The sequence below is a fragment of the Bos taurus genome, chromosome 16 (assembly GCF_002263795.3).
Source record: "Bos taurus isolate L1 Dominette 01449 registration number 42190680 breed Hereford chromosome 16, ARS-UCD2.0, whole genome shotgun sequence".
Classification (NCBI taxonomy): Eukaryota; Metazoa; Chordata; class Mammalia; order Artiodactyla; family Bovidae; genus Bos; species Bos taurus.
Genome location: NC_037343.1, coordinates 6,824,876 through 6,845,281, shown reverse-complemented (window position 1 = coordinate 6,845,281; position 20,406 = coordinate 6,824,876). Strand labels below are relative to the sequence as shown.

Below are 20,406 nucleotides of genomic sequence, written 5' to 3'. Positions count from 1 at the left end.
ATTCAGAAAACGAAGATCATGGCATCCGGTCCCATCACTTCATGGCAAATAGATGGGGAAATAGTGGAAACAGTGTCAGACTTTATTTTTCTGGGCTCCAAAATCACTGTAGATGGTGACTGCAGTGATGAAATTAAAAGACGCTTACTCCTTGGAAGGAAAGTTATGACCAACCTAGATAACATATTCAAAAGCAGAGACACTACTTTGCCAACAAAGGTCCGTCTAGTCAAGGCTATGGTTTTTCCTGTGGTCATGTATGGATGTGAGAGTTGGACTGTGAAGAAGGCTGAGCACTGAAGAACTGATGCTTTTGAACTGTGGTGTTGGAGAAGACTCTTGAGGGTCCCTTGGACTGCAAGGAGATCCAACCAGTCCATTCTGAAGGAGACCAGCCCTGGGATTTCTTTGGAAGGAATGATGTTAAAGCTGAAACTCCAGTACTTTGGCCACCTCATGCAAAGAGTTGACTTATTGGAAAAGACTCTGATGCTGGAAGGGATTGGGGGCAGGAGGAAAAGGGGACGACAGAGGATGAGATGGCTGGATGGCATCACTGACTCAATGGACGTGAGTCTCAGTGAACTGCGGGAATTGGTGATGGACACAGAAGCCTGGTGTGCTGCGATTCATGGGGTCGCAAAGAGTCCGACACGACTGAGGGACTGATCTGATCTGATCTGTAAGAGTGTGCTTGCCTGTGTTGCTGAATTGTCTGCTGCCTGATGTTCTGTGAAATACGTGTAGCCAGATGCAAGGAGGAATCTGAGTTGACATCACGAGAAATGCAAGCAGCGTGTCTGTCACCAACTGAAAACTCAGCTCTAACATCTGACTCTGATATCAGGGTATCCCAGCACAGAGTTGAAATTTACAAAACTTGCACAATTTGGAGGGCTTTCACAAAAATAATTAGCCTATTTTGTAAAACTTTTCGCTTTGCAACAACCATTTTAAGTCTTCTCACTGAGGAGGACATTACCCAGTCATATTAAATAAATCCCAAATTCTGTGATTCTGTTTTTCTTCAGATGATGTGTGTGTGTGTGTGTGTGTGTGTGTGTGTGTGTGTGTATGAGTGTGCATGTTGGAACTGGAAGGTTGGCAGGGCTGTAGGAAGGGCATATAATAGAGAACTCTTTGGCTTCAGGGCCTGAAAATCAACTAAAAAATGACAGAGATTATCAATGCACTGGCTGAATTTCTTGTTCTTTTCATATCTGTAGGTCTGCCTGTGTGCTACTCTGTAGCTTAGCATTAGGTTGAATAGTGAGGAACGGAGATTAATGAGATTCACCTGCCCAGTCACACTGTAAGTTGAACTCACAAGCTTTGCTAACAAAATACCAGGACTAAAGGGGTTCTGAAATGGCCCTCGCTCAGATGGCATCCTCTGAAAGCTTAAAATCTCCAAGAAGAATTCTGAAACAGAAAGCCTGTGATCCTTAGTGATTGACAGCAGTGCTGAGCACTTTCCCCTGAGTGCCAGGGTTACCAACTTCCTTCTGCTTCCTTTAAATAGTCCCTCTGACTTGATTTACTGAAGTGTGTCTGGACTGCTCTTTTCATTAATCTGAACAAACTGTCGACAAGATAGCTGTGCACTTTCCTGGCAGAGGTCTGACTATCTGGATTCTGAAAGCATCAGAATCTAATTCAGGATGCACACTTGGGGTCTCCGTACCAGTGAATCAATAAAAAGTGTGTTTTGAAACAGACAGAAGAGCCACAGCGTCAGGCCCTGGCTGCGATTCAAAGACTACAGGCTAGTCATCTCCCCTGGGGCCTCAAGAGACCCCTGATCCTCTGATGTTGCAAAGGAGGCTTCAGAGACCCACGCTGAGCAGAGCCTCAGGCAGACTCAGGGGTCCTACAGAATCAGTCAGGGGCCTTTCAGACTTGTCGATCCCATGCAGCTGTTCACTACCCATCCCTTATTGTTTTTATTTTTAAATTAATATTTATCAGAAAATAGTTTTTACAATGTTGTGTTAGTTTCTACTGTACAGAAAAATGAATCAGCCATATATGTATGTGTGTATATATGAAAATGTGTATATATATGTATGTGTGTATATATGTATGTGTGTATGTATATATATATATGTGTGTGTGTGTATATATGTGTGTGTGTATATGTATGTGTGTGTGTATCTGTGTGTATATATATATATCTGTGTGTGTATATGTGTGTGTGTGTGTGTGTGTATGTGTGTGTGTGTGTGTCAGTTCAGTTCAGTTCAGTCACTCAATCGTGTCTGACTCTTTGCACCCCATGAATTGCAGCACACCAGGCCTCCCTGTCCATCGCCAACTCCCAGAGTTCACTCAAACTCATGTCCATCGAGTCGGTGATGTAATCCAGCCATCTCATCCTCTGTCATCCCCTTCTCCTCCTGCCCTCAATCCCTCCCAGCATCAGAGTCTTTTCCAATGAGTCAACTCTTCGCATGAGGTGGCCAAAGTATTGGAATTTCAGCTTCAGCATCAGTCCTTCCAATGAACACCCAGGACTGATCTCCTTCAGAATGGACTGGTTGGATCTCCTTGCAGTCCAAGGGACTCTCAAGAGTCTTCTCCAACACCACAGTTCAAAAGCATCAATTCTTCGGCGCTCAACTTTCTTCACAGTCCAACTCTCACATCCATACATGACCACAGGAAAAACCACAGCCTTGACTAGATGGACCTTTGTTGGCAAAGTAATGTCTCTGCTTTTGAATATGCTATCTAGGTTGGTCATAACTTTCATTCCAAGGAGTAAGCGTCTTTTAATTTCATGGCTGCAATGGCCATCTGCAGTGATTTTGGAGCCCAGAAAAATAAAGTCTGACACTGTTTCCACCATTTCCCCATCTATTTGCCATGAAGTGATGGGACCAGATGCCATGATCTTAGTTTTCTGAATGTTGACTTTTAAGCCAACTTTTTCACTCTCCTCTTTCACTTTCATCAAGAGGCTTTTGAGTTCCTCTTCACTTTCTGCCGTAAGGGTGGTGTCATCTGCATATCTGAGGTTATTGATAATTCTCCCGGCAGTCTTGATTCCAGCTTGTGCTTCTTCCAGCCGAGCGTTTCTCATGATGTACTCTGCATATAAGTTAAATAAGCAGGGTGATAATATACAGCCTTGATGTACTCCTTTTCCTATTTGGAACCAGTCTGTTGTTTCATGTCCAGTTCTAACTGTTACTTCTTGACCTGCATACAGGTTTCTCAAAGTCAGGCAGGTCTGTGTCTGAGCAGTGGCTGTGCTTTGCTGGAGCCGCCGTGAAGAGATACACCACGTCCAAGGTAAAAGAAACAGGCAGGTCAGGTGGTCTGGGATTCCCATCTCTTTCAGAATTGTCCACAGTTCATTGTGATCCACACAGTCAAAGGCTTTGGCATAGTCAATAAAGCAGAAATAGATGTTTTCTGGAACTCTCTTGCTTTTTTGATGATCCAGCAGATGTTGGCCATTTGATCTCTGGTTCCTCTGCCTTTTCTAAAACCAGCTTGAACATCTGGGAGTTCACGGTTCACGTATTACTGAAGCCTGGCTTGGAGAATTTTGAGCATTACTTTACCAGCGTGTGAGATGAGTGCAATTGTGGGGTAATTTGAGCATTCTTTGGCATTGCCTTTCTTTGGGATTGGAATGAAAACTGACCTTTTCCAGTCCTGTGGCCACTGCTGAGTTTTCCAAATTTGCTGGCATATTGAGTGCAGCCCTTTCACAGCATCATCTTTCAGGATTTGAAATAGCTCCACTGGAATTCCATCATCTCCACTAGCTTTGTTCGTAGTGATGCTCTCTAAGGCCCAGTTGACTTCACATTCCAGGATATCTGGTTCTAGGGGAGGTGGCCAAGAGGAGCTACCCCACGCCCGAGGTCAGGGGCAGCAGCACAGATGAGCAACCCCACATCCAAGGAGCGGTGGCTGCACGGGTGCAGGAGGGCCGAGAGGAGCTACTCCACGTTCAAGGTCAGAAGGGGCGGCCGTGAGGAGATACCCCTCATCCAAGGTAAAAAGCAGCGGCTGTGCTTTGCTGGAGCCGCCGTGAAAAGATACCCCACGTCCAAGGTAAGAGAAACCCAAATAAGATGGTAGTTGTTGCGAGAGGGCATCAGAGGGCAGACACAGTGAAACCATAATCACAGAAAACTAGCCAATCCGATCACACAGAGCACAGCCTTGTCTAACTCAATGAAACTAAGCCATGCTGTGTGGGGCCACCCAAGATAGACGGGTCATAGTGGAGAGGTCTGACAGAATGCGGTCCACTGGAGAAGGGAATAGCAAACCACTTCATTATTCTTGCATTGAGAACCCCGTGAACAGTATATACATGTACACACATGCATATATATGTATATATACACACACTTATAGCTCCTGTCTTTAGGATTTCCTTCCTAGTCAGGTTGCCACAGAGCATTAAGGAGAGTTTCCTGTGCTATACAGTAGGTTATCACTAGTTAGTTATTTTCTACACAGTAGTGTACATATGTCAATTGCAATCTCCCAACTTACCCTATCACCTCTTTCCCCCTCAGTGTCCGTATGTTTGTTCTCTATGTCTGTCTCTATTCCTGCCCTGAAAGTAGGTTCATCTCTACCATTTTTCTAGATTCCACGTATATGCATTCAGTTCAGTTCAGTTCAGTCGCTCAGTCGTGTCTGACTCTTTGTGACCACATGAATTACAGCACGCCAGGCCTCCCTGTCCATCACCAACTCCTGGAGTTCACTCAAGCTCATGTCCATCGAGTCAGTGATGCTATCCAGCCATCTCATCCTCTGTCATCCCCTTCTCCTGCTGCCCCCAATCCCTCCCAGCATCAGAGTCTTTTCCAATGAGTCAACTCTTCGCATGAGGTGGCCAAAGTACTGGAGTTTCAGCTTTAGCATCAGTCCTTCCAAAGAACACCCCAGACTGATCTTTAGAATGGACTGGCTGGATCTCCTTGCAGTCCAAGGGACTCTCAAGAGTCTTCTCCAGCATCACAGTTTAAAAGCATCAATTCTTCGGTACTCAGCCTTCTTCACAGTCCAACTCTCACATCCATATACAAAATTTGTTTTTCTCTTTCTGACTTACTTCACTCTGTATGACAATCTCCAGGTCCCATCCTTTAAATGACACTTATGAGCCTCCTCTCAGGCACTGCTTTTTGCTAGACTTGCTACTGAAGACACGAAGTAACTCTGAGGCTGGAAATGTGAAGACTACATATTTGTAAGGAAATAATTTAAACATGCAAGGGGAATATTTTTTTTAATTCACTAATTTAATGATAAAGGCAATTAACCGCACTTCTTTAGCAATAGACAACACTTACAGATGCCTAGACACAACCCCCAAGCTTTTCTCACCTGAGACAAATGCCAGGATGTCAAGGGCATGTTGGTTAACAGTGCAGTGAGAGTGCTTGATATTTGGCTAAAGATTGGGCAGGGGCCATGTGAAAGTTACTCCCTGGGCTGCAGACACTGGGGAGTCTCTGTCTTGTGGGCTTTTCCTCCATGAACATCAGCAGGCATCTGAGGGGAAGCTTCGGGGGGAGTCCTGGGAAAGGTTTACCTGTATGGCCACCTGGGGGATGCAAATGGTGGGCATTGCCAGAACTCTGCATGAATCCATCTCCTCCCTCTCCTCCATGGAAAGCTTTTGTCTACATGGAAAAGGACCACATATATCTTCCCCTGAAGTCACGGTAGAAATATGTAGCACCTGGGGTATGAGAACAGGGAAACTCTACTGCCGGAGGAGAAGCAGGAAAGCATCTTAGGATCAAAGTTACACCTGCAGGAGGGACAGAAAACCTTGTGACACCTTCGTCCCAAAGCCTAGGTTGACGGGGCTGCCTACAATCCACAGCTAATCAGAACGTCAGACAAGACCCGGTGTGACTCCACCACACACTGACAAGCACAGAATGAAAATGGGTACCCTGGGCAGAGCTGCCCTAGGCAGGTTCTCTTGAGGGACAGCACAATGGGAGGCCCAGAGACAAGCAGAGAAAAGATGTTCAAAGATAGAAACACCAGCAGTTAGCTCATCACAAACACGAGGTGTCGCTAGAGCAGTCTGACGTCTGTGCAGTGAGAGTTGCCACAGCACAGAAAAACTATGAGCTCAGTCCAAACCTTGAAGCGATGAAAACAAACTCCCACGCTGAAGGCCTGTCAGAAGGAAAGGAGGACTTCCTTCAAGCAAAAATGGTATTTATTAAATTAATTTTTAAAAAAAAGCCTGCATCCCTAATATAACAATTTTTAAAAGAGAGCAAATAAGAGCAAAAAAAGAGAGTATAGGTTCATTCCCCCATATTATATGCAAAAATATTTTATAAGGAGAAAAATCAATAAAAAGCTTACCTACAGAGATGTAAAAATTATATACAAAATACCGTCACTGTATCACTATCGTATGATACAAATTCCTCTATTTAAAAATAAAGATCCTGGGGCTTCAAAAAAACAAAAATAGTATTTATCTTAGTACCAGCTGTCTTTGGGCTTCCCAGGTGGCTCAGCGGTACAGAGTCAGAGTGCCAATGCAGGAGACCCCAGAGACATAGGTTCCATACCTGCGTGGGAAGATTACCTGAAGGAGGGCATGGCAACCCACTCCAGTATTCTTGCCTGGGAAATCCCATGGACAGAGGAACCTAGCAGGATACAGTCAACAGGTTTGCAAAGAGTCAGACACAACTGAGGACACATGCATCAGCTGTCTTATTTGATGTGTCATTATATATATATATACACACACACACATCAGCCTTTTCTCTGTTACACTTTTCATACTTTTGCCATGTTTCCTATGAAATTGTTACTTTTATCTTATCAAGACCTTAGATGCTAGAACATCTTAAAGCTTAAGGATAATAGAATTTCTTTGACTTTTTTTCTAGAATATTTAAATAATAAGTTTGTAAGTGGAAATAGTTCTGACTTTAAATGAATTTCTATATATAATGTATGGTAAACAGGCTTTTTCTTTCTTCAAATATAACATTGTTTTTTAAAAATTTAAATCATTTTTAGTATTAAATTAGCCTTTAAATATTATAATAAGATCTTTCTCAATAATTTACATGATGACAAACTTTTTGAATTTAACATAACACAAAACCAGTTTTTAAAATTACAGTAAAATCAATTTAAAAAAGACAGTGTTGTAAAAGTTTAATATGGTAGAATATTCATAGGAAGGGCTTCCCAGGTGGCTCTAGTGGTAAAGAATCTGCCTGCTAATCCAGGAGACTCCAGAAATACAGTTTCTATCCTTGGGTCAGGAAAATCTCCTGAAGTAGGAAATGGCAACCCGTTCCAGCATTCTTGCCTGGAAAATTCCACAAACAGAGGAACCTGGTGGGCTACAGTCCATGGGCCCTCAGAGAGTTGGACACAGCTAACTGATAGCCCACGCACGTGTGCATAGACACACACACACGCACACATGTTCATAGGACGCTGTATTGGAATAAACCCAGCTTTACTTAGTTTGCAATGGAAAATTATTTTAAATTTGGCCACAAGATGGTGATATCATAAAACAAGTTCAAAGAAATAAAATCCTATTCCAAAGTACTTGTGTTTCTTTCCAAGTTAAGTCTTTAAATGTAATAATTCTTGTCAATCAGTGTCTTCTCCTAAATTATGTTGTATTTCTTGATATGTTCCATGTCTGTATTTTGGGGGTATTTGCCCCTCATATCTACTACCTCAGAGAATATAAATTAAGTCTATTGCTTTGAAATCCATATGCAATAATAGCAAAATAGTATTTCAAAAATAGGAAATAATATACTGCTATTTGTATTCATTATTGTTGTTGACTTATTTCTTGTTATTTAATAGTGAAGAGATTTCCTGTTCCTGGGTCAGTGTCAAACAATGACAAACAGAGCAACCACTTGGGAAAATAATAAACTCAATAACAAGCTTAAACAATATTTTTGTTCATTGGGTCAGGCCCTCTCTTTCCTCACCATCTGGATCTCCATGTGTTTAAAAGTTTGCCTAACCAGTAGAGGCACCAAACAATTAAGGAACTTCTCCAAGATACACAGAAATTGAGAGAAATTCATAACAAAGCATCAATCCCAGATGATTTGATATTCTTCACATGGCTTTCGATGGTCTTGTGTGCAAAAGGGTGTGGTTACTGGTTAGTACTCTTTAATGAGCCTCAAACAACTCAAGACCCTCATGCTGCAGCTTGTCTAGAAGCTGAGTGTAACATCTGAAGGTCCTCAAGACCCTCCGTGTGTCATATGGACAGAGTGATTTGAGGGTCTGTGGAAGCTGTGAACAAATTGTACTAGAAACTGCAGACGCAAATGGTCCAAACATTAAGAAACAAGACAGTGTGCACTGTGGGTACACATTTTAGGAACTGTCTTGCACCACCTCAGAGTTAGCACCCATGCGCACTCTGTGAATGTACATGTCGGGAAAATCCCCTGGAGAAAGGGCATGGCCACCCACTCCAGTGTTCTTGCCTGGAGAATCCCATGGACAAAGGAGCCTGGTGGGTTGCAGTCCATGGGGTCGCAAAGAGACAGACAGGATTGAGTGACTAACTTCACTTTCAAATCATTTGTTATATGGATTTTCTAGGTACAAGTCATTTTACTGCTATCCAGAGAAAATTGTTCTCAGAAATCTAAACATTTTTAATGTGAAAATTTGATGGGTACCCCCTTTAGATTTATAACAATACATGTTAGTCCCATCTTTGTTTATTTATTCATCATAAGATTGATTTTCTTGGTCCCATGTAACCAGGATACCTCTTTCATGGAGAACCCCATCCCCTTCCTTCTATACAGCAAATAGTTTTTCTCTAACCCTGCATCTCATCCTTCATTGTTCTCTCCTTTTGCTTTTGTATACTGACAAAAAACCTCATAAAGGAAAAGGAAAGATGAATGGAAGATAGATTATCTGAGTCCTTCTGTATCTCCAAAATGACTTTTTCTACCCTCAGAAGATGCTGATAGTTTTATTTGGTATAAAATCAAAGTGGAAAATGATTTCCTTTAAAACTTTAAAGCATAGCTCCATTCTAGACAAAGCGTGTCAAAGAGAAATCTGTTGCTGATCTGAAATTCATTTATTTCTAGATGACCTGTTTTATTTGCATGTCTATTTGTTTTTATTTGTTTCTCTAGCTTTTAGGTTGTTATTTTTATGACTCAAGGCCCTAAATCTCAGGGCATGTCTAGGTGTATGTGGCAGCAACCATTGCTTACGCTCATTAAGTATATCCAGCTGTCTCTTCTGAGCCCTTGAGGCAGGTTGGACCATACCACGTGACCAGCTATGCACAGTGAGGGTGAGTGAATGTGTTCTTAGTATTTCTACATCTCCACAGACATGGAGACAATCTGATCCTAAGAGAGAAGCCTGGCATGCTTCAGTCCATGGGGTCACAAAGAGTCAGACACAACTGAGCAACTGAACTGAAATGATAATAGGGAGAAAATTTGTTTTTAATTTTCAAAACAAAATATTGCTGAAAGAAGAAACTCATCCCTTAAGGAAATCAAAGGAACAAACACCCCGACAATGAATGCCTCTACCAGAAGTCTGTTTCCTATGAAAAACAAGTTTAATGGCAATAGATGTACTGTTAAAACCAATAGGAAAAATGTGTATTCATAGCCATATGTATTTCTTAATCAATGAAATACACAAATGTAAAGACTAAACATTTTTGGTATTTTCTTCATCTGTTCCCACCATATAAAAAGTCAGATGGAGACAGTATCAGAAAAATCCAGGGAAATGAAACTGTGGGACAGGATTATCCTTTGTTTCACATATTTATTCAAAGTATTCAGAGAGACTATTTCACTGAAGATGTAATGAAAGAAAGTAGAAAAGGTCATGGTATTTTTCAACAGGATTTTGAGGATACATAAAAAACTTGATCCATGAAGTTTTAATGGATATAAAATGGGTTACTATTTATGACTTTTATACAAAAACTATTAGCAACAATTTCACCTTCAGAACTTTAGTTCAGTGGCTTTCTATGAGGTTTTTGTCTATATGAAATTCTGCTAAAAAAAAAGGTACAAGCCAATGGATATTTATCAGCAAGTACAATGCCTGGATTTTTTTTTTTTTTTTTTCTGGAACTGGATATGTGCTTTCAGGATCTTTGACCTCAAACATCTACACTGCATCTTTCAGCATTAGATACAAACATTTAGAAGATCTGCACATAGGGCTAGGTCTTCAGAGTTTATGATTCTCAATAAAATTACCACCCAGAATATAATTTCTTAATTTATATAAACTTAAATTTTCTTTCCGTCTTTTATAATAACCTTATTACCCCCATTATTTTTTTTTTCTACTGAGATGATTATATTCTGGAAACTTTGTTCAAGCTGGTAAGAACTCTTGTTCTGAATAAAGAAGAATTGACTCTATCACAAAATTTCTGGGCTCTTATGATTATCTGTGTTCCTTCTATGAAATTCAAACTATACCATAATTATGAGATTCAAATTTGTCTCCATTCTAATTTTAATATCAAAATAAAAACTTATAAATAAAGATTTAAAGATGATTTGAATATCTGGAGTTATTGATTCCCTACTTATATTTTTTAAGTGTGTATAGTTTTGAGAATTGCTTGGATGGACTTCATGAAAGTAAATTCATATCAAGAAGTATTAAATGATTACAGAAAGCATAAGAATTACTCTGTGGGAATGCAATAGTGAAAAATAAATGATTTGTTATGGGTTTGCATACGAACAATTTTCTCCTACCAAACTTGTTTCCCAATTTCATCATACAGGTACCAAGGCCAGTAGTTTTCAGCCCTCAAAGCCTTGGACAAAGCCTATCAGTTGGTAAGAAATGAGCACAGAAACAATTCCCATGTTACAAGATTGAGGAGCTGGTGCTGGATGATAAATCTTTGCACCCAGCCAAAATTTCCCACCACTTAGCTTCATCTGCATGCCCAGCACAAAGTAGCTGCCTCTGTGAGTGGGTGCAGTCATCCATACCAGAGCATAAGATGTGGCAATTACAACACAGGCAAATCTACAGAAGTGATCAATATTGTGTACACAAAACAAATTACTTACCCTTGATCATCATCTGTATCCTGTAGTTTATTCAGTGATGGTATTGGGAGAGTTACAAAGAAACAATTGATTTTGGACTCAGATGAAAACTGTCTTTTATACATGATACAAAAAGACGTTAAATTACTTCACTAAGTTTCTTCAAGGTTACATGAATTCAGTAATTGTTTTGGTGGCTATTTTATATCAAAAGGTAAGCAAAAGGTTGGAGAAGGCAATGGCACCCCACTCCAGTACTCTTGCCTGGAAAATCCATGGACAGAGGAGCCTGGTGGGCTGCAGTCCATGGGGTCGCTAAGAGTCGGACACGACTGAGCGACTTCACTTTCACTTTTCTCTTTCATGCATTGGAGAAGGAAATGGCAACCCACTCCAGTATTCTTGCCTGGAGAATCCCAGGGACGGTGGAGCCTGGTGGGCTGCCGTCTATGGGGTCACACAGAGTCGGACACGACTGAAGCGACTTAACATAACATAAGCAAAAGGAGGGTGTTGAGGAATATTGAAAAATGTCAGGGAAGTTTGATTCTTTTAAAGCATAAAAATGTCTCTGTTAAGTCCAAATAATTATGAAGCAGACAGATCTTGTCATTTTGGATAGTATTATTTAAGAAAAAGTTTACAAATATTACAGGGTGCTAATTCTGAAGTGCTAAGCTTTTGTTCTTGCAGATTCTTAATAATACACATTTAATAGTATATTTACAAGACATGGTTTTGTTGACCAAAATAAAAAGGGAAAATGAGGCAAACTCAAAATTGCCAAAAGATAAGTTTATCACAACGACAAGCTAGAGGGGTGAGATGGGGTGGGAGGGAGGACCAAGAGGGATGGAACATATGAATGTCCTGTGCTCTGCTGTGTCACTCAGTCCTGTCTGACTCTTTGTGACCCCATGGACTGTAGCCCGCCAGTCTCCTCTGTCCATGGGGATTCTCTAGGCAAGAATACTGGAGGGGATAACCAATCCCTTCTCCAGGGGATCTTCCTGACCCAGGAATCAAACCGGGGTCTCCTGCATTGCAGGCAGATTCTTTACCAGCTGAGCTACAAGCGAAATCTGAAACATATGTATAATTATAGCTGATTCATGTTGATGCATGGTAGAAACCAGCACAATATTATAAAGCAATTATCCTTCCATTAAAAATAAATAATTTTTTGAAAGATGAATTTATTCAGAAATAGCAGAGGAATTGCAACTTGGGACATGAAATCAATAGCAAATAACAAGCAAGTCTGTTTAGGGCTTGAGGTTAACTGTATTTATGGGCAGAAACATAAAGAAGGGAGAGTTCAGTTAGAATTTTTTTTAATGAAAAACCAGTGGAGACATGCCTTGCTACTTCCCTACGCAGACAAAACCAGCCTCACCAGACAAACAACTCAGTTCCGCTTATTTGTTGAGACCAAACTGACCTGGGTCATTTTTGTTCATCCCTCTGGAAACCATGAAGGACATTTCCTGAGGTTGGTACAAGGCAACACCTGACCCACTCTCTCTCATTTAAGAAATACCAATATTACTAGTTTTTGGTAAATCACATATTTACAGAAAATCATTTTTCATTTCTTAAGTTTTTGTCTTCCTGAGGGGATGTATTTGAGATTTTTCCATTTTGCATTCTCTGGTTCCATTTTATTTTTTTAATTTTTAAAAAAATTTTATTATTATTATTATTTTACTTTACAATATTGTATTGGTTTTGCAATACATCAACATGCATCTGCCATTGGTATACACGTGTTCCCCATTTTAGATTGAAATTCTTTTACAATATCAATATGTCAGCAAACTCAAGGGGTAAAAATGACAGAATGACATGAAAATGACAAAATAAAATTATTTTATTAAGTGATTTTTAACTTATAGTATCATCTAATAAGTTCTTCCCAGGTGGCGCTAGTGGTAAAGAAAACCACTGCCAATAAAGGAGACTTAAGAGACACGGGTTTGATCCCTGGATCAGGAATATCCGCTGGAGGAGGGCATGGCCACCCACTCCAGTATCCTTGCCTGGAGAAGCCCATGGACAGAGGAGCCTGGTGGGCTACAGTCCATGGGGTCACAAAGAATCAGACACGACTGAGAGTCTGAGCACAAGTGAAAAACGAGGATTGCCCACAGTAATTTGGATGAGGCTGAGTACTTCAAAATAAAATATTTTTCTCCTTTAGTTAGAGATAGTAAATCAAACACAGCTACTTAATTATTTTTAGCAACACGTTTTTCGGTGAAAACATTAGTCATTTTATAGTCATGTCATAGTGTGCTTTTTCCCCAAAACATTAAAAGTCAATTAATTTCATTACAAAGTGATCATAAAATTCAAAATCAAATCATTTGTGGCTTAGTTGGCCCCTAAACCTCTAAAATTGAAGTATTTTTCAAATAATGTTTTTCTCAATATTTTTTAAGTTTGAATTCTTAGCTAAAGTAATAAATATTTCCATTATATTTATATTACTTGAAATAATATAAATCAATAATTGTTTATAAATCTCAACTTGAGTGCTTACCTTAGGCTAGGTAATAAGAGTATCTCATAGGCTTAATCTTTTGTTAAGTTGAAATATTCCAAGACATCCTCAAGTTTTCTTATTCTATATAAGTATTAATATCATACAAATCAGGGAATGGCAGTCTATAAAATTCAGGAACTTTTCCTTTTGGAACTGTATTTAATTTTAAAGTGAAAAACTATCTAGTCTGTTAGATCATGAAATTAAACCTGTTTGTATAGAGAGAAAAAGGAAAAATATGTCTCTGAGTAGAACTCTGTATTTCTTTGAAATGTGACTAAATTACAGTGCAATTTCTTAGATTTCTGCTATTACTTAAGAAGACAGACATTTTAACTCTATTGCAACATTTTTATTAATAGATATAAACAGTAGAATGAAATTTTATTGAATGCTAGGATAGTACATAATCTTTAATTATAAACCAAATAACATTTTTTTCAGAACCATTTGGTATAATCTCATATTGATCCACCACAGTTAAAGCTGACCTGTTCCTTCAAATAATATAGACTGGAGAACAACCCTATAAAATGATCAGAGATCAAAATGAAATAATAGTTATCTAATGCTCCACAGAGTAAGTGTTGTCTGTATTAAAAATTTCCCAGCAGGTACTATTTAATTTGCTGAATTTTCCCAAAATATGTCCTTCAGATTCCAAGCCTTGGATTTTGATATCACCATTATCTCAGATTTATTCAGATGGAGAACGACTGACTTATGTATTTTTCTCAGCCAGGATCTAATCTGAAGAAGAAGTACACAGTGATTTGGAAAGTTACAGATAATCATTAACTGTATCAGATCCTTGGAGTAATGACAGATTGCTCCAAGGATCTTTACTTTACTTAGCTAGTGCTAAGTAAAGAGGACTTGAAAAATAACAGATATAAGGAGCATGCATTATCTTAAGAGCTGAGACTGAGCATCCAGAAAGAGACTCCAGGACTGAAACCAGGCTGTTGGCATTGCTATGGTTCACAGAATTGCAGAAAATTCTGTGAACTCCTTTGCTGAACATCTCAGGACAGTCTTCACGGAGGAGTGTACCACTGGAGGCACTTGATTACACACCATCCTGGGGGTGCTGAAGGAAGCTCCTGGCCACTGGATGTTTTGACCACCATATATTTTAGGAGATGTTCTGTGAACAAGCCACTCACACTGCAGTGTCATCAGCAGTCTGGTGCTGTGACAGTTGCATATGCTGCAAAGTTGGCCCCGTAGAAAGAGCAGGCTTTTCTTGGTTTTGCTGTTCTCCCTAACATTTCCCAGGCTTTCCAGATGGAACAGTGGTAAAGAATCCACCTGCCAAAGCAGGAGATTCAGGAGATGCAGATTCTGTCCCTGGATTGGGAAGATCCCCTGGAGGAGGAAATGGAACCCATTCCAATAGTCTTGCCTTGGAAATCCCATGGGTAGAGAAGCCTGGTGGGCTCCAGTCTGTGGGGTCACAAAGAGTCACACATGACTGAGCATGCATGCACATTGGTATTTCCAAATATCCAAAGCAATTGTAGGAGGCAAAAAGAAAACCCAGAGAACTCATCACCATGCTGCTCCTCAAGCCCAACTTCCCTAGTCCATCTTCCTTCTTCTCTTCAGCCTTCTTATGCTGGATTGATATGTAGTATTTGTCATTCAACCCAGCTTAGGTCTGCTTGCTTGAAGCACAGCAAAGCCATCTATGGTCACCAGGCAGTGGTGAAGGAAAGTACAGTATTTATTGCCAGGCACCAAGTAAGGAGAACAGTCAGCTAGTGTTCAAAAAAACTCAAACTTGTCAGTGGCTTTCAAGGAAGAGTTTTTTAAAGGCAAGGCGAAGGAGAGGGTTGTATGCAACTGGCTCATGTACATCCTTCTGATTGGTTGGGGGTGAGGTAACAGGATGGTTTTTCAGGACTCTCAAGTATCAGTTTTCTGTTTCTACTGGTCTGGGATCTATGTGCTGGTGGTCAGCATGTAGTCAACTTCTTCCCTTTTGGGGGTTTCAGTATCTGTAAAACAACTCCAAGGTATGGCTCAGAATATGACTAAGAGCTCTTGAGGAATGAAGTGGCCTTGACTCTGTTTTTTGGCTAAGTTAATACTACTTTGTCTTGCTTGATTGTTTTCCTAGGACATGGGGGATGGTGTGTCTGTCCCTAGGAAGGCCCAGAGGGTGCTGCTCAGTTTCATATCTAGGGTTTTCAGCTGCACCCAGAAGTAATGGGGAGAAAAGTTTCTACTCCATTTCCCTGACCAAAAGTCTAGCTTTGCATTTAAAACTGGTTTTCTCTAAGCACAATTTCTCTGGCCTTTAAATTACTATTTTGAGACATTATCCTCTAGTTTTTAAAAGAAAAAAAAAATTTTTTTTTTCCTTTTCTGGCACCTACATTGGTGTTTCTTTTTTATTTTTTTCCTTTCCTTTTTTTCCCCTTCTTTTTCTCTCTCTTCATCTCTTTCCCTTTCTATTTTTCCCTCCTTTCCCTTTGTTCACTTCCTCCTCTGTCTCTCTGTCTTTCCTGTCCTTTTTTTCTTAAGTAATTTAACACCTGTTTATTTATCACTAACTTTTCCAGTGATATCACCTTCATGTTTATATTGGTTTTGAAATATTAAAGTGACAGGGAAAAATACAACTGTGGCAAATTAAAATATAATTTGTCTACACAACTCAAGTTTTGCCAAAATAAATGTTTTCATCATCAGAAATAATTTTATTATTTATTTTAAAGCAATGTAACTGGTAGCAAAATGGTACATAGACTATAGACAGAGTCAAATCCCATAGGGTTACAAGAACTAATATTGAGTTCATATTTTATTTTCATGTGCAAGTGTAAGTAATTTAAAAAGGCAACCATTTGTTAAAAGGCTTTTATAAGTGTGTTTTTATTTTTTAAATAACAGAAAGAGTAATAAACTATCATCATTATAGCAAGCTGATCTGAATTGTGTTAAATATTAAATTTGGATTAATGTTCATAGTCAAAAATAATTATTTTAAAATTTATGAAACACATTTTTTATTTTCATAGGAAATATAGTCAGGCCCTACCTAGAGTAAAACCCTAGTCTTGGCAACCGTCATAATGCAAAAATACTCAATTTGAGATATTGGAGGAAAAAAATTTCATAAAACCTTACATTTATTCCTAAACACAACTGTAATGGGTAAAGACATCACAACTCAAAGAAACATCATACTTAAATTTCAATGTGCAAATATGAAACAAATTCATTAAATTTATTATTGTTCTCCATTACATATATTAATTCAATTCTGCCTTCAGTTTGAATAATTTCTATGTGACTATGTTTGTCAACTGTATTTCACCTGTGTTTATAACATATACACATGTATAAGCATACCATCTTTGTTTTAAGTTGTGTTTCTATTTCCTTGTTTGGTTAAAGAGAATTAAATATAGGGTCTCCCTATTTTAGGGGAAATTCTTGGTGTTCATGTTGTTCTAAACTGAGAGTAATATAAAATACTAAACAAAAACAACAACAAAAAAGGCATTTCATATACTCAAAGCCAAATTATACAATAGCTATAATCTATAATTTCACATTTTATATTTTATATTCACAGAATTATGAGGGAATATTAGATTTTATTTATTTGTTACCTTTAATCCTATTTTCTTTTTATCTGCTTCTTTGTGTAAAGAAATGATACCACCTTCTAGCTTTAAATGTTCTACTTTCTGCTGAATTAAAATTCAAAGTAAAATTCAGAAAAAAAAATTTGGAGCAAAATATCTTTAAAAATTTTTCAGTATCTCTTTCGTGGGAATGACAACACATTCCAACTACCTTGCAAACTAAGCTCTGTGTTTTTCAACCCGTTTCTGAAGGGGACTAATGCAATACAGGTAAGAGCACTGGAGTCATCAAGGGTCAACTTTTCTTTTATAACTGTCCAATTTTGTATGGTCTGCATTAAATTTAAATGGCAGAAACCGCCTTTTCTTTTTGGCCACACCACACAGCTTGCAGGATCTTAGTTCTCTGACCAGAAATAGAACCCAGGCCCTTGGCAGTGAAAGCACACAGGCCTAACCACTACACCACCAGGCAATTCCCCCAAGCTACCTATCTTTATTTTGCATGTTTTCCGCACAATGTTAAAGTAGAGTTAAATTAGATAAAAATTTTGATATAGCATTTTTTGGAATATGATTACTTTAATGCTAAAAGCATAAAGGAGGACTTCTAACGTTTTGAAATTCTTTGCATTCTATAAAAAGCATAATTATGCTTCTTTTTAAGTATCTTTCTAATGAAACAATACTATATAGATATATAAAAAAATGTTAAAGCTCAAGATTTTAATGAAAATCATTACTTAATATTGCAGTTTCAATTTTTGGAGTAAACTTAAGTCGACAAATGTGTTTCAAGTATTTTCCCTATGTTAGGTATTCTCTTAGGAGAACAATATGTTAGGAGAACAATACATATTTGCTTTTATACTTTTCTTGGCATACAATGTGTGTCAAACATAAAGTTAGGGAAAATTTCATGTTGTTAATATTTATTTTCGTTGGTTTTGATTTCTTCAGAGTAATAAAACATGCTGTCAACATGGCAAATTCTAAAATGGATATCATATCATATGAAAAGGCAACAAAAAGGTTAAAATGACTGAAAGATTCATATTCTAAAGCAAACTATGATTCTTACACAGAAGTCAGCCACATAAATTTATCTGTGTAGAGAAGACTAGACACAGTATGATGAGCTGTTTTTATAGAACAGCATTGTAATAGGACACATTTAATTTTAAGAGGAGCAACCATCTTTTATGTTCATTGGGATGCACCAAACATAGATTTCTAGTTTACTTTCATAAAGCCTTAATACTTTTTTAAAAATTGGCTTCTACAGTTTGCATCATTGTCAAACAAGGAAACATCAGGTTTAAATTTTTGTGTTCTGATTTAGGTTTTCAAAACCATTCCATTGATGTCTTTCAAATATTAATAGGAGGAGTACCAACAAGCAGTACTTCAAGTTTCAAAATACTCTATACTTCCAGGAGAATAGATTTTTTTAAATATGAGAGAATTGGATGTATTCCAATCTAGTTTAGTTCATGCCAGCAATGCTTTTTCTTTCCTAAGATCTAAAGTTGTTTCAAGCAACATCCTTGGAGGGGAAAAAAAAAACAGTTTATTATTTTCTTTTTATCAAAGCTGAGTTTCCTCTCGAGAGTCCTGAACCATGGTGTTGCAGATGCTGTTTTTTCGACTGGGTTCACTGTTGGGTAGGTAAGCCAGTGGATCCGGTCGGATTAAGTATCTAATAAAAGAAAACAAAGTAAATGACTGCAGTAGCAACTAAAGGCAAAGCTCATCCACCCTGACACATTAGACTGTTACTTAAAGTTTATTTGTTTAGTGTTTATGTTTATTTGTTTAGTGTTTATGGTTATCAAAACTTGTCTTTATATAATGTTGGTGGAAGGACTTGCAGTTTATTTGGTCTGTAAAATTTTGCAGGGCTTGTATTATTTCTATACCTAAAAACGTTGTGAAAATGAATATGGATGAATGATGAATCATTATCGTTCAATTACAATCCATCGCCATGTTCACCTTATCAAACATTTATGTTTTATTCTAGTATTTTGTTGATCCATTCTTTTTCTTCCTTCAACGTTTTTATTTTGTATTGTGGTATAGGCAATTAACAACGTTGTGATAGTTTCAAGTGAACAACAAAGGGACTCAGTCCTACATGTACATGTATCTATTCTCCCCCAAACCCAGCTGCCACCCAGGCTGCCACATAACATTGAGCAGAGTTCCATGTGTTATACACTAGGTCCTTGTTGATTATCCATTTTAAATATATTGATTTATTATTTTTTACTTTGGCTATTTTTCTATCAAGGAGACCTAAATTCTAGCCATGATTATATCACTTGATTGTTCTTAGTTTTATCATTCATAACTATTAGTAATTTGATCAAATAATTTCTATAGTATTTTAATTTAAATATTCTATGATTCTAAAAAAATTAATGATTTCAGAAATGCTATGAAGAACAGTATACATAGATAATATTTTAAATTAATTAACCTAAAATTCAGGTTATGCTATATTAAGGAATTGGACAAAAAAATTATCCTTAATTCACTCTATTAATAAATAGGTAAATGTTCATCTGCCAAACTCACACATTTCAATGTTATAATTTGTTTCAAGAAGCATGGTTTACTTCAAACTGCCTAATGATATGAGTATCTGTTTTTTGAGCTTCTCTAGACTACAAGCTGGATCTGGGGATATGAAAAGCCACACTCTCTGACCCCTGCAGAGGATTTAATTTATGAAGCAGATAAAAGGATGAAAAAGAAATTCCAAACACCACAGAAAGATGAAAAGAACAGCAGACAATGGGGGAATGTTTTATTGAGGGGGTTAGGTTGATGTCACTCCAGGTAGAAGTGGAGTGGAGATGGGACTGAGAAAAAAGTTCCATCCCAGGGATGGCCTTGGGATGTTGAGAAAATGAGTTGACTTCAGAGGACAGGTTAGACCAGGAAAGGACAAGAGATGAATTTACAAAAGAACCTAGAAAGATGCTAGTGAAGGACTTTCAGCTTCAGGATAAGTTTCCATCCCTGTTCTAGAGGCAGTGGGAAGCCATGAGCACTTGGAAGTGAGGTGGAAAGTGAATACATGTAACACAGCTCCTAAAATGTCTTGTTCAGGTGCAAATGCAATGAGTATTTCATCACTTTGTAATAATGTTAGGAGTCACACAAATAA

At 38.2% G+C, this 20,406-nt stretch overlaps 1 protein-coding gene across 2 annotated transcripts in view; it reads right to left on the bottom strand.

Moving 5' to 3' along the window:
• Window positions 1–13,962: 13,962 nt before the first annotated feature.
• The window catches only part of KCNT2 (potassium sodium-activated channel subfamily T member 2), a 443,182-nt gene continuing 436,738 nt past the window's right edge, over window positions 13,963–20,406 (bottom strand). For both annotated transcript variants that reach the window (XM_024976669.2, XM_024976670.2), the window contains one exon: window positions 13,963–18,930. In XM_024976669.2, the coding sequence (XP_024832437.1) occupies window positions 18,819–18,930 (112 nt within the window). In that variant the 3' untranslated portion in view covers window positions 13,963–18,818. The remainder of the gene's footprint in view (window positions 18,931–20,406) is intronic.